Raw genomic sequence first — 15,676 nt, 5'->3', positions numbered from 1 at the left:
TCTCTCATATGTCCCATTATCCTGATGGGTGAGACGTCCCAAATTCATCATTCCATCTCATCTCCAACATCTAAGAAGTTATTGCACTTCACCTCATGGTCTTTCATCTGGACTATAACTATATATACTTGTCTCTGCCTCCAGTTTTACGTCCCTTTAATCTCTTCCCCACACTACATCTGAAGCGACTCTTCTTTTTTCCCCCCAATAACGAATATATATTTTGAAAATGGTACCTCCATGTTAAAGAAGGTTTGAGAAAGTTTTTGTTTGCTTTTAAAGGACTGGGTAACTTCGACATGTCTGAAGGCTGAGGAAAATTAACTTGTGTTAAATTAAAACTATAAGAAAAAGCATTTGAAATGGTAGATAGTAACTGGGCTCTCTGGGTGGCTCAGTCAGTTGAGTGTCCAACTCTTGATTTTGGCTTAGGTCCTGAGCCCTGGGTTCGTGGGTCTGAGCCCTGCATTGGGCTCTGGCTCTACACTGACACCATAGAGCCTGCTCGGGATTCTCTTTCTCTCTCTCTCTCTCTCTCTCTGCGCCCTCCCCCCCTTGCTTTTGCATGCTCTCTCTTTCTCAAATAAACATAAAAAAAAGAAAACAAAAAACATCATAGACAGTGACACAGATGAAAACACCAACTTCTGAAAGGATTAAGATAATTAAAATAATAAAGGATAGGGAAAGATACAAAATATAGTTGAGATAGAAGAAAATTTAAGTAAATACTTTTTTTTATGTTTATCTTAGAGAGAGCAAGAGAGCATGCATGCACATGTGCATGCATGAGTGGGGGAGGGGCAGAGAGAGAGGGAGACAGAGAATCCCAAGCAGGCTCCATGCTCTCAGCACAAAACCCAGCAAGGGGCCAGAATGCAACAAACCATGAGATCATGACCTGAGCCAAACTCCTATGCTCAACCAATGGAGCCACCCAGGTGCCCCAATCCTTTCTTTTTTTTTTTTTTTTTTTAAATACACTTTAAAGTTTATTTTTGAGAGAGAGGGAGAAAGAACGCAAGTGAGCAGGGGAGAGGCAGAGACAGAGGAGCAAGACAATCCCAAGCAGGCTCTATACTCACTACAGAGCTCAATGTGGGCTCAAACCCACGAACCTTGAGACCATGACTTGAGCTGAAATCAAGAGTTAGTTGCTTAACTTAATGAACCACCCAGGCACCCCTATGTAAATCCTTTCTGCTTGATGTATACATACCTGTAAATACATGTACATCCTAGAAAAATGCTTTATGCTTTGGTCAGGCATTTCATAAATTTTTGTTAAATTGTTATAAAACAACCTTTCTTTCTTTATGATTGGTATGCAGTTTGACAGACAAACACACAAAGGAATTCTTCTGTTTTTAAAATGTTTATTTACTTTGATAGAGAGAAAAACAGAGCACGAGTAGGGAGACACAGATTCTGAAGCAGGCTCCAGACTCGGAGCTGTCAGCACAGAGCCCAATGTGGGGCTTGATCTCATAAACCCGAGATCATGACCTGAGCTGAAGTCAGATGCTTAATTGACTGAGCCACCCAGGCACCCCACAAAGGAATTATTCTAAGAGTAATGACTGATTTAGTGAAATCTACACCCATCAAAGAATTTTCAAGGTGAAAAAGAGCTTTGGACATTTAATCTAACCTCCTTTTCCAGAGATGAGTAAGCAGACGAATTCAGAGATGTTAAATAATTGGCCAATGTTACATAACCAGTTAGTGGCCAAGTTTCGTGATCACAACCAAATTTTCCCACTCTTCAGACCAAAATTTGTCAATAGTTTTTCTTTGTTTTTAAAGTTTAGTGGTCACCTGTAACAGACCTAACACCTGTACTCTGAAAGTAAACCCATCTTTTGGTTAACAGGCATAGAAAGACTTCTGTTCCTTCTAGATCCCTGGAGTTCTAAATATTAATTTGCCAGTCATCAGATAGTCCTTTTTAAATTTCAGATTTCTGTATTTTTCCTCTATGAGTAATTAAATAACAATTAAAAATTCATATTAGACTACACATGAGTATATACTACAAGAATACACAATTATAGTGTTTAAGTTCTAGTAATATGAATATTGAATTTTGAGATCCTAATACTTGGTGGATCATACTCTACTCTCTAGTAAAAAAAAATCCAGGACATGAAATACAAGAGTTTACTTTTTCTATCAGATCAATTCTGCATATTTAACATATTGATCATATATAAAAATGGTGGTAAGGAGGCACCTGGGTGGCTCAGTGGGTTAAGCATCCAAGTCTTATTTTTGGCTCAGCTCATGATCTCACAGTTCACAAAATCAAGCCTTGCATTGGATTCTGTGCTGACGGTGTGGAGACCGCTTAGGATTCTCTCTCTTCCTCTCTCTCTGAGTCCCTCCCCCACCCTCAAAATAAATAAATAAACTTAAAAAAATGGTGGTAGAGATGGAACTCAACTTCCAGGTGGGATCACTCCAAAGATCATGCTCATATACTTTTTAAATACATAAATTTACTTTATGGCTTTTAAATATATATTTTTTAATGTTTATTTCATTATCGAGAGACAGAGAGAGACAGAGCATGAGCATGGGAGGGGTAGAGAGAGAGGGAGACACAGAATCTGAAGCAGGCTCCAGGCTCCAAGCCGTCAGCACAGAGCCCGACGTGGGGCCCAAACTCACAAACCACGAGATCATGCTCTGAGCCAAAGCTGGATGTTTAACCGACTGAGCCACCCAGGTATCCCAACCTTATGGCCTTTAAATATGGAAGTTAAAAAAAAAAACATTGTAAGTCATAGAGACAGATTCTTATAAAAAATTTTCTACATCATTCCATTACTTAAGCAGTATGTTAAGTTCTTGTGATAAAAGATATTTCAAGAAGAGATGATACAGTACACTATATATGTGTATACATTCAAAAGGAAATGAGTATTAGGGAGCTTATGACATGCTCCATTTAACATTGCAAACGAGTTGTTATTCAGCTACAGGCTATGTCCTTTCCAACAGGCAGGTCAAGGTCAACATCTCTCTATCATTTTTTATTCTTCTAAACAACTACTTTACCACAGCTCCATTCTGATGCTCAAAAACCCTTCATATGAAATGTAAGTTCTTTATTTCTAGCTCTTCCTGTTATCCCACCAGCCCCTTTGCCCCAAATCCTGTAAATTCTAGCTAAACTGTTTTGCCTACCCTGCTCCAAACCAACCACATACACCCCATCCTGTGCTTTTGTCATATACTTCTCACTGAATGAAAGCAAGCTTTCCATCCATCCCTAAAATCATCACTATACGCTTCCGCTTATTTTTCTTATCATCCATAACTAGCTGGTTACTAAGGCTTGTTATTTCTAAATACTAAATATTTCCCAAATCTACCTATATTTTCCTCTTTCCACTACTTGAGATTATTTCATGTTTCTTGGAGGTACTATGGGGTCATACCCCTTCACACTCCTGTTGTGCTGTTTCTTTTACACAGAATAGCATTTCTCTTTTCCTCCACTTGGCAATATCCACTTTACTGAGATTAAGTACAAATGTCATTCCTTTGTAAACCTTTCCAAGCAAAATTACCTCTCTCTCATGTATATATCATTCTATAAGCTACTAATAGTACCAATAACGCTGTGTTACAGATCCTGAGGGCTGGGGAGCCATCTTGTCCACCCTTTTCCTTGTAAAACCCCAAAACTAGCAATGTCCAACACACAGTATGTGTTCAGTTTATATTCATTTGAAAGAAAAATTCAGATTTCACTTGAATCCTACTGTCACACTTCAAATGATGTTTGAAAAGAAATTGAGATAAATGATGGAAATCTTATCTCTCTCTTTCCTTACCTTAAATTTTAAGGCAGGTGTTTGTGTCATGGATGACGCCTTCAATCCATGTAGCCGTTCTTCTATTTCTCTCAGTCTAGGAAGCAGTAGGAGATAATGTACTAATATTTATATTCACAATTTTATAAATATTAGATGCTCGCTAGTTCACTAAAGTATAAAGAAGAAAATGATGGCCCATTATCCAATCCCTCAAATTAATCCCTGTTGACAGTATTTGATAAATGCACCTGCTACAGTCTATAAACATTTATAAAATGATTAGTAAAAGTAGCCCTACTCTTCATAATAGCTGTTGTTAACAGCTTTTTGAAAGGATCCTTTAGGGAAATGTGAGGCAAATACAAACATATATATGACCTTAAAAAAAAAAAATCACACTAAATGTTTGCACCATATACACAGTTCTATGCTTCTTTTTTCTACACTTAATAGTGAATCTTGGAGGTCTTTTTCATTTCATTGCCTCCTGATCTACTTCAATCTTTGTAACAGCTGTATAATTGTCCTTCATACAGATCAACCACAGTTTATTAATCCTTCTCTGCTGATGAACATTTGGATTACTTCAAATTTTTCCCATTATTATGTTTTGTATCTACTTACATTTAATAAATAATGGAACTAAGGTTCTGTTTTTTTTTAAAGGTGCAGCTCATTTTCTAAACCTGTTTATTATTATTATTTTTTTTTACTGGATTTTGTTATCTAAAAGGCTGCTCTGAAGTGGTGCTGGGAAAACAGGGCAGTGACATGCAGAAAAATGAATCTGGACCCCTTTCTTACACCATACACAAAAATAAACTCAAAATGGATGAAAGACCTAAATGTAAGAGGAAGCCATCAAAATCCTTGAGGACAAAGCAGGCAAAAACCTCTTTGATCTTGGCTGCAGCAACTTCTTACTAAACATGTCAAGGGCATGGGAAGAGGCAAGGGAAACAAAAGCAAAAATGAACTACTGGGACCTCATCAAAATAAAAAGCTTCTGCACAACGAAGGAAACAATCAGCAAAACTAAAAGGCAACCGACAGAATGGGAGAATGGGTTAGTATCCAAATTCTATAAAGAACTTATGAAACTCAACTTCCAAAAAACAAATAATCTAGTGAAGAAATGGGCAAAAGACGTGAACAGACACTTCTCCAAAGAAGACATCCAGATGGCCGACCAACACATGAAAAAATGCTCCACATCACTCATCATCAGGGAAATACAAATCAAAACCACAACGAGATACCACCTTACACCTGTCAGAATGGCTAACATCAACAACTCAGACAACAACAGATGTTGGCGAGGATGCGGAGAAAGAGGATCTCTTTTGCATTGTTGGTGGGAATGCAAGCTGGTGCAGCCACTCTGGAAAACAGTATGGAGGGTCCTCAAAAAACGAAAAATAGAACTACCCTATGACCCAGCAGCTGCACTACTAGGTATTTATCCAAGGGATACAGGTATACTGTTTCAAAGGGATTACGCACTCCAATGTTTATAGCAGCACGATCGACAATAGCCAAAGTATGGAAAGAGCTCAAATGTCCATCCAGATGTGGTGTATATATATATATATATATATATATATATATATATATATATATATATGCATGCAATGGAGTATTACTCGACAATCAAAAAGAATGAAATCTTGACATTTACAACTACATGGATGAACTAGAGGGTATTATGCTAAGCGAAATTAGTCAGAGAAAGACACATATATGACTTCACTCATATGAGGACTCTAAGACACAGAACAGATGAACACAAGGGAAGGGAAGGGAAGCAAAAATAATATAAAAACAGGAAGGGGGGCAAAACACAAGAGACTCTTAAATATGGAGAACAGAGGGTTACTAGAGGGGTTGTGGGAGGGAGGATGGGCTAAATGGGTAAGGGGCATTAAGGAATCTGCTCCTGAAATCATTGTTGCACTATATGTTAACTAACTTGGAGGTAAATTAAAAAGCAAAACAAAACAAAAAATGGCTGCTCTGAAGCATGCTTATATCTTCTTTTAAAACCATCAATTATTTTGACATTACAAAATATATGTATCTAGCCTATAGTACTTAATAATATTTTAAATAAAATCCTTAGACAACTACTTATGAGACTAAAACAAATCCAAGGCTTCCTGAGTAAAATTTTTGGTCAACTACATTGGTTGTTTTCATATGATGTTAACTATCAAAATGAGTGACTTTTTACTGTTCTATTAGAATCGATGAGATGCATTAAGAGGACAAAGAAGATAAAGGATGTAACTATAGATGAAGACAGGAATGTAATTAAGAATTATAAGGTAGTATCAGGAAGGCCACAAGTGATCAAATAATTATAAATCTGCCAAAAATTCATTTGCCAAGGAGAAAAGGGATTTAAAATTATTTTCAGAATAATAAGAAAGACAAAGGCCCATCTCTAAGATTAGTAAAAATTACAAAGGATTACAAACTGGTAAACATTTTCAATAAGGATTCTGCACAGTGACTCAGCTTGGAATAAGTTTTAGATTTCACTCCTAACAAATTCTGAAGAAGAGATGGAAGGAAAAAGATGATGACAAAGCAATTTATTTTATGCTATTGGAACATGCATGGAATTAGCATGAAAATTAACAAAATTGTCTCTCGCTGATTAGGCATGTTACCTAATACTCTCCATACTCCAAATATTATCATGAAAATCTTACAGTTTTCTCCTAAGAAGTCCAGTAATTCCATGAAGACTTTTAAAATTCTTTTAAGAGACTAAGGTATTTTACCGTCGCTTTGTTATATAGAGTTCATCCAGTAGATGTCGTTCTTCATAGCTCATCCATCGTTCATCAGGCAACTCTTCTTCCTTCTGTAGCAACTGTTCATAGAGTCGAACTGGATTCCAGCCAGTCATTATGTCATAAGTGATTACACATCCCAAGGAATGTGACACTATTGAGACTTTACCCCCTTTTTCTTCAAAGTCTGGATTCCGAGAACAGAAAAGGGAATATAATCGGTTCAGCTCTTGCTGAAGGCCTTTAACTAGCTGTTTGAAATAAGAAAACATTATCATATTAATCACTGACTTTGCTATAAACTTTATCTCCAAACTCAAATACATTAAGAAACACAGACATTACTGGCCAAATATACCTAGGTTATTAAAATGAACTCAGGTATTTCAAAACCTTGCGGAAAATGAAGAAAAGTAAACATAATGTGTAATCTGTATCATCACTAAAAAATACAGGCAGATACCACCCATCTAGCTCCTTTCACAGTCCTTATACTAACTATATGAGCCAGCAGTTCCAAAGATTAAAAAAAAAAAAATTCCATGCAGATTCCAGTAAGATTTCCAAAGAGCCCCTTCAAATTTTTTCTTCATTGCAACTTACTCGTATGTAATTCTAAATTTTTACACCTCATAGTTTAAGCTATAGTAAATGTTAGAAAAAGAATATCTGAGTTTATGATAACAAGTGTGCTAATGTACTATATATATTGCATTATGTGTTTAGATAAGAGTAATGTAATCACAGGCCATTCATTGTATGATTGAAAAAAAAACTAATGTTGATCCACTTGAAATTCCAAAATTCCCATTGAGTTGGCAATATAGATACAAGTAAAAAGTTGTTTTATGTGGATGGAAAGCAGGGTTTTTTTTTAAGGCTTAAGGTTATCAATGTGGGAAGTATCTTAAGTCATTTTTTCTTTGTAAAACTACTTCCTTTGAAATTTAGCTCTAACAAATATTAACTGAAATATTCCACAAAGTCAGAAAAATGTTACTCAAACCCATACTGGGCCCTCGTCAGTTATAAGGCAGTCCTCTCCTCTTCCTATCATTGCTTGCTACTTTTTGATTATAAATTTCCTGCTTGATATTAACTTAATTTCTCATTTCAGTACTTACTATGCGAGCTGGTACTCTGACATACAAATATTCATTATGTGTTGCTTCCATTTTCAGTTTTATTATTTTGTCTCAAGAGGCCACTACCCTCTATTAGATTTTACTGAACATGTTTTACCTGCTGATATTAACCTCTAAATCATTTGAGCATTCATGCATGGCAGGGTTAGCAGTGACATGAATGAAGGCATGATGTTCTCTCTTAATTGTTGGCACTGCAGAATTCTACAATGCAATACCAAGGTCTGCTTAAAGCTACCGAAAGCATGTGTTGGGTGTGATGAAATATATCTAGCCAATGAAGGAAGAGAAGGAGAGGAGGAGTTGCCACTATGTGCTGTCTTTTCTCTAGGGACAAATGCAAAGGTTTTACTTTAACTGGTTATTTTAACTTCTGTCTTGGGAAAAGCCAGCTCCAACAAAGTGCACCAGCATCATGTGGAGGGCTTGTTAAATACAGATTGCTAGGCTCCATTCTCAAGTATCTGAGCAGTTCTGGGCACCACATTTTAAGAACTACTGCCTTAGTGGCAAATGCATATAAAACCCTTCTAAGACATGGGTTGTAGGTAATTCCAGCCAATATAGTTTAAAGAGTATGCAGTGTGATATGAAATTTATAGGGCTCTCCTCAAAGGGGGCTATAATGTAATGCTTTGGACTTGGCTTTGATAATACCAAGTAACCCTTAAAATTTGTAATTTTCTTGATTTACAATCTAGATGATAGGAGGTACAGAAAAAGCTAATGTTTAGATAAAATAAAATTCCTTCAAAAGCAACATTTGTTAATAGTTTTTACATTTGAAGCCCTTGATTTTAAGCCTCACCCCAGGCAAGTCTAGAAACACTAAAAGATACATCCTTAAGTATTCTGACAAAAGGTACCCAATCCTTTTGTTTTTAAAATACCATCCCCCCATTAAAATAAAAAGATCTATCAGTATCTCTACCAGTGAATAACCTATTTCATATCAAAAAATTTAAAGCATTTCTCACTATACCCAATGTTTCAGCAATCATATATGCGTAACTAAAAACAAGTGTAACTATCTGAGGCAGAGAAAGTTATTTGACCTTAAAATGTTTCACCGTGAAATGAAACACGGAATGGACAATTCTGAAGAGCTGATGCTTTCATCTTTCATCTGTTCTAATAATCATACACTTGAATAGAAGTGGTCTTTGTGTTTCCTTATTAGAACATATCTAGATACGGTAGCAATTTTAATCTTTTCCTATAGTTTACATACACGGGAATGTTTGTGTTTCAAAACATTATGATTTTGAAAGCAAAGTTTTAAACAGTTGTGTTTAAATGCTTTTATAAATCATTCAGTCAGCAGCAAAAGGAGAAATCCACCTCTATGATGTGTCCAAAAAGTCTACTCTAATTAGGGTTTTTTTCTCCCCCTCCACCTTTCCTCACTGATCCAATTATATTCTCCCAGCTATGATCTCTTAGTGACCAAGTATATTCATTTGAGACATATGAACCAAGATTAATGATATACCCTATGGTATTAATTTTATTAGTTCTACAATATTATCTAATCAAGTCAGTTAACCTTTACCACAGTAGGCAACGGATGGCTTTTCAAAAGCTTAAGAGTTTTTAATTCTCATAACTGCTGCTTACAAGTTAAAATTTATTAAGAAAATCAACCCAAAAAGAAAAAGCCAGCAGTTTCAAGAGAGAATCCACACATACATAGTCTGACTGAAAAAGATGATTAGTCCTTTGTTCTTCTCTCTGCTTCAGGAAATTTTAATGATATGGCCATGACCATTCTCTTTGTAATTTTTCACTTTTAAAAGTCATTGAGAAAAGAGTTCAGATGTACATAAGATATATATTTCTCTCTGGATTTTTCATGATACTTTATTCAGGGTCAAAGTAAGGGCCAAATGGTCTCTGATGATGTCTCTGAAGTCTGGATTAGTTTCCTTTTTTTTTTTAATTGGTCCTTGGATAGTGTAACCTGAGAAGTAGTAATTGATACACAAAACTCTTTCCTGAAGCATGGTTTTCTAATGACTATTGGTGCAATCACTAATTAGGTCCCTCCCATGAGGATCTCTCACAATCTCCCGTGAAAAGGGAACTAAGAGATGATCTAATTTAAACTGCTCTGAAGGTAGGAGTCCCCTCGGTGGCATCCCTGATAAGTCACTCACCATCTATCCCAGGGAGGATCTCCACTCTAAAGTGGACATTTCTAGTTTTTGAAAACTTTTTTCCAGTTTATTGTGATAGAATTGACATACAATATTGTATAAGCTTAAGGTATATAACATAATGATTTGATACATGTACATATTACAAAAGGTCACTATAAATAAGTCTTAAGTTTTTTTTTTGATGTTTATTTATTTTTGAGAGAGAGAGACAGAGCATGAGCAGGGTAAGGGCAGAGAGAGAGGGAGACACAGAATCTGAAGTAGGCTTCAGGCTCTGAGCTGTCTGCACAGAGCCTGATGTGGGGCTTGAAACCACAAACTGCAAGGTCATGACCTGAACTGAAGTCAGATGCCCAACTGACTGAGCCACCCAGGCACCCCTCAGGTTTAAAATCTATCAGGGGCACCTGGGTGGTTCAGTCGGTTAAGTGCCCGACTTCAGCTCAGGTCATGATTTCATGGTTCGTGGGTTTGAGCCCCACGTCAGGCTCTGTGCTGACAGCTTGGAGCCTGGAGTCTGCTTCAGATTCTGTGTCTCCTTTTCTCTGCCCCTCCCCCACTCGTGTTTTGTCTACGTCTCTCAAAAATAAATATTAAAAAAAAAGTTTAAAATCTATCACATTACTTACAATTTTTTTCCTTGAGACATTTCTATTTTTTTTTTAAAGCAGCTTTAGTTACTTAAAAAGTTCTTCATTAGTAAACAAACATGTTCCTTTCCATATTTTCTATCATTGATCTTTATTCACTTTCTAGAGTTAACAGAGTAAGTCTATTCTTTTTTTTTTTTTTTCTTAAATGGGAACCCTTGAAATACATAAAGACAGATATATAATTAATCACAACTTGAGAATTGTACTGGGAACTTTATATACATTACACCTTTAATCTTCATGACGACCTTTATCATGTATATATCTTGTGTCCATTTTATAAGTGAGGAAGCTGAGAAAGTGAGAAATTTGATCTAAGGTCACACAGCTAGTTAAGTGGCACTTTTTGACTGTGCATCCATTTAACCCCAAAGGCTGAGAGGAAGGGAAAAAAAAGCTCTTTCATATGCCTATCAAATAAACCAAACAAGGTTCATTCACCAGGCATGAGATAATCATTAAGATTATCACTGTTATTTATCCCTAAGGAAACATACACTACTGCTTAAAAATAATTTATTCTAGAATATTGGCTAATGTCAACCTTGTGCTAAATGGGCTTTGATTTGCAGAATCTGCTTTCCTTTTTTAAAATTAAGAACAATTTTGGCCTGCTTCTCACAGAGTTTTCCTTTGTTCTTCACGATACCTTAAGCAAGGTTTCCCAAATTTCCCTGATGGTACCTCTTGGGGAACTGTTTTAACACAAATTCATAAGCTCTATGTCAGACCCTCTGAATCAGAATCTCCAGGGAGGGGACCTTGGAAACCATTTTTTTTTTGTTTCATTTTTTTAACTTTTTCAAAAAAAAATTTTTTTTTCCAACGTTTTTATTTATTTTTGGGACAGAGAGAGACAGAGCATGAATGGGGGAGGGGCAGAGAGAGAGGGAGGCACAGAATCGGAAACAGGCTCCAGGCTCTGAGCCATCAGCCCAGAGCCTGACGCGGGGCTCGAACTCACAGACCGCGAGATCGTGACCTGGCTGAAGTTGGACGCTCAACCGACTGCGCCACCCAGGCGCCCCTCATTTTTTTAACTTTTTACCTGGAAATAATTTCAAATTTATCAAATGTGGCAAAAAAAAAAAAAAAAAAGGATAAAGATCATCCATAAATCCTTTACCCAAGATTTACCTATTGTTAGCATCTTATCCTGTTTGCTTTATCATTCCTTCTGTTTGTTTTTGTAGCACACACATGTGCATACATTTTTTTGTGAACCATGTGGTTTTGCAAACCATGTGAGGATATATTACATCATGGTCCTTTATCTCTACATACTCCAGGGTATATTTTCTAAGACTAGGAATATTCTCTTCCATACTCAGAGTGTAGCAATCAACTTCATAAACTTACTTTGAGGGGAACCTGGGTGGCTCAGTTGGTTAAGTGTCTGCTCTTGTTCTTGGCTCAGGTCATGATTTCATGGTTTGTGAGACTGAGCCCCACACTGGGCTCTGTGCTGATAGCACAGAGCCTGCTTGGGATTCTCTCTTCCCCTCTCTCTCTCTGCCCCTCCCCGGCTCTATCTCAAAATAAATAAATAAACTTAAAAAAATAAATTTACTTTGATATAACATTTCAACTAATCTGATCTACCATTCACATTCTGTACATGATTTAATAATAATACACTTGGCAGCATTTTCCCCCAGCCAGTACAAGTTATGGTCTAGGATGAGATGCTGTCTTTAGCCACCATGTCTCTTTAGCCTCCTTTAATCTGGAACATTTTCCATAAGGATTCTTTGTCTTTCACGATATTTACATTTAAAAAGGACATAGTCCCATTCCTACTTTATTTGAACTTCCTTATTTTGTGTTTGCTTGAGGTTTCCTAATGACTGGAGTACTGCATAAATGATCCTGTATCCCCTGAGTGTCCCTCAGTAACACCCAGTAAAGGTACTGCCTAATTTCTCTACTGTATATCTGTTCTTTTTTTTTAGCTAATAAGCAGTCTGTGAGGATACACTTTAAGACTATGCAAATATCCTGTTCCTCATCAAAATTATGCCCTCAATTCAGCATCCATTGATGAATCCTGCCCAAGCCTCTTTTACCTGATCCTACCACAACAAGTGCAAAATGAGGGTTTTCCTCCAGCGTGCCCTCCACATTTTTCAGAAAGCCCTTGGCATTTACAGTAAGCAGAGAAGCTTTCTCCCCCACTTATTTATCTATTTGTAATCGAAATGGATTATGAATTTTGCAGTGATTTATAACTCCTTATATTATCCTTATAATTCTATATTAAAACTATTCCTAATTCCTAATAATAAGTAATGATAATTCCTTAATTATTTTGGTGCTCAAATTGTTCCAGATTTGGCCAGTGGGGATCTGCTTCTTTAATTTGGCTCCTGTGTCCTTGTGACCTGCCCCATCATTCTTTCGAGCATTTTCCTTTCTGTCATGACAAGCAGTTCCAGCTTTGACCTGTAGCAATCCTGCCTCTGTCCTGGAATCAGCCATTTCCCTTAGGAACACTAGTTCTTCTGAGAGGGTATTAACAGTATTGGAGACAAAGGTCTGGGTGCTAGGTGTACTCATTGGATTGGGGTGTCTTTACTTTGTGGCCCTTTCAATGCACACAGGTAGGAAATATTTGCATGCATATGTACATATATCCACTTAAATATATAGATATCTCTACATATCCCAATATGTTCAAAATCACTAATTCACATTAATACCCTCAATTCCAATGAGCCCCATGAGGCTGTTTGTCGGCTGTATTTTTAATGAGTACCCCAAGTAACTGTTCTACTTAAGGATGTTTGGGAAACATTGCTCAGGACTGGTGAAACTCAGCCACAAGTTCTTTAGAGCTTTTCTGCAAAATTCAACTGGATTAAAGGACAGACTAATTTAAAACGCTGAGTGTTCTCCATTTATTTCAGTCATCAGTTCCCTCTTTCTACTGAGTATCTGTTTTACTAAACTCCATTCAAAGGATAACTATTTTTGAAGGTGTAAGTGTAAATTAGAAAGTGACTACTTTCTCCATCATCACTAACTAACGTTCAAAGCTTTGAGTCTGATACTCTTTCTAGTTTTTCTTGTTATCAATGTCAACCTAAATCTTTTTAAAAAACTCTTATTATTAGTTTCGGGGGACATGCCTCAGCACATTTTACCCTTAAACATTCTGGATACCTTCTTAGGAATACTACCAACCATATATCTGTGTGTATAAGGTATACCCATGGCATCTGAGTGTGTGTGTGTATGTTATATGCTTTCAGCCATCCTCTTTCCTTTTTTTCCCACTAACTAGTTTCACTTGCAATACTATAATTCAATTGCTTAACCTTTAGGGCATATTTAACAACACTCACCATATACTATAAAGGACTACCAACAGGTAAATTCTGTACTTCATGAACCAGGCCTTCCTTGTTGGGTTAGAATGAGGTCCAGAATAGTTTCTTTTACTGTTATCAGATTGTGGCAGACTACTCTGTACTGGTAGAGATACAGGGGATCCAGAAAGAGGGGATCCAGAAAGAGGAATGGCAAAAAATCCTAAGGGGATGGCAGCCCAAAGAGAAGGAGGTTCTTCGGCGATTAACCAAACATATTTCTGTAGATGTGCAAGGGATATCCTGAATGAATCAGGAATGGCTCTGAATGAACAAAATCAGCAATGAATTGGCTTGGAGCAGCACAGAGAGCTGTACTAGTAACTACTCCTTATACCCGTTTTCTCGTCTTTCAAATGAAGATATTAATTATATCTACCTCATAGGGTTTTAATGAGGATTAGACAAGCTAACACAAGCTAGGTAATTAACAAGGTTATTCCTATGAAACAATTCTTTTTCTCATATCAATAAAGTGACAAAATGTATTCAGTAGAGGATCTCTCATCCCTCTGAATAAACTTTTACTCTTATCCCTCTCACGGTTATTTTTGTGATGCATAAGCAACATTATTATTTAAGAACTAAATGAATCCACACGGAAATGACACAATAAAAGCAAGTCTATTACACACAAAAAACTTGAAGGAAATTTCTAAATGTCTAAAACTCTTTTGTGAGCACAATAATTATAGATACAATTAATCAGATTTATGAAAAGTGATATTTTTCAAAGAGCTATTTTCTAACCTATCTATTACTTTCAGGTATTAAGGGCTTCCCAATGTGTTGAAGACAATCAAATTCACTAATACAGGCTATTTGTAGATTAATGGATTCCTGTAAATGCTCATTTGCTTGTAAAAAAAAAAAAGCGCATACAAATTTCAAATTCAGGACACATGCACTAACACTCTAAAAGATACCCAACAGCAACAAGACAATCATGATACTTACTTCATCTCTATAAAGTGGACTAGTATAATACATTATGTCCATTGCACTGCTGTTCAACATATCCCTTAAACCGCGTACTTTGTCAGGAGTAATGGAATCAACAGTGTCTACAAATTAAAAAAAAAAAAAAATTTACAGAAGATCTTTGTTTTAGGAAAAATATGAAAAAAAATTACATTCTCTGAAACAATAAGTCTTTAAGTTCATGTTTAAGTGTTCAAGAGTGGTTTGGAGAACAGTATGGAATTTCCTCAAAAAACCAAAAATAGAACTACCCTACAATCCAGTAATTGCACTATTAGGTATTTATCCAAAGGATACAAAAATACAGATTCAAAGGGGTATATACACCCCACTGTTTATAGCAGCGTTATCAACAGTAGCCTAACTATGGAGAGAGCTCAAATGTCCACTGACTGATGAGTGGACAAAGAAGATGAGGTAGACATATACAATGGCATATTACTCAGCCATCAAAAGAATGAAATCTTGCCATTTGTAACGATGTGGATGGAGCTAGAATGTATCATGCTAAGTGAAATAAGTCAATCAGAGAAAGACAAATACCATATGATTTCACTCATATGTGGAATTTAAGAAACAAAACAAATGAGCATATGGGAAAGGAGGAAAAAGAAGAGAGGGAAACAAACCTCAAGATACTCTTAACAAAAACAAACTGAGGGTTGATGGAGGGAGGTGGATGGGAGATGGGCTAGATGGGTGATGAGTATTAAGAAGGGCACTTATTGTGATGAGAGCAGGGAGTTGT

General features: G+C 36.5%; 1 protein-coding gene and 1 long non-coding RNA gene across 8 annotated transcripts in view; one reads left to right on the top strand and one right to left on the bottom strand.

Annotated features, from left to right (window-relative positions):
- LOC147579955 (uncharacterized) overlaps positions 1 to 15,676 on the top strand; it is a 489,173-nt gene that overhangs the window by 153,050 nt on the left and 320,447 nt on the right. The gene's annotated exons all lie outside the window — the stretch shown is intronic.
- The window catches only part of DDHD1 (DDHD domain containing 1), a 110,084-nt gene that overhangs the window by 16,532 nt on the left and 77,876 nt on the right, over positions 1 to 15,676 (bottom strand). For all 7 annotated transcript variants that reach the window (XM_086709731.1, XM_086709733.1, XM_086709734.1 and 4 more), the window contains 3 exons: positions 14,905 to 15,011; positions 6,611 to 6,873; positions 3,843 to 3,918 (listed from right to left, as the gene is read on the bottom strand). In XM_086709731.1, coding sequence (XP_086565857.1) covers positions 3,843 to 3,918; positions 6,611 to 6,873; positions 14,905 to 15,011 — 446 coding nt within the window. The remainder of the gene's footprint in view (positions 1 to 3,842; positions 3,919 to 6,610; positions 6,874 to 14,904; positions 15,012 to 15,676) is intronic.

This window comes from Puma concolor, chromosome B3 (genome assembly GCF_028749965.1).
Source record: "Puma concolor isolate L17-30 chromosome B3, mPumCon1.1.hap2, whole genome shotgun sequence".
In the NCBI taxonomy this organism is placed as follows: domain Eukaryota; kingdom Metazoa; phylum Chordata; class Mammalia; order Carnivora; family Felidae; genus Puma; species Puma concolor.
Note: the sequence above shows the minus strand (reverse complement) of the source record. Positions and strands in the feature narration are given on the sequence as shown.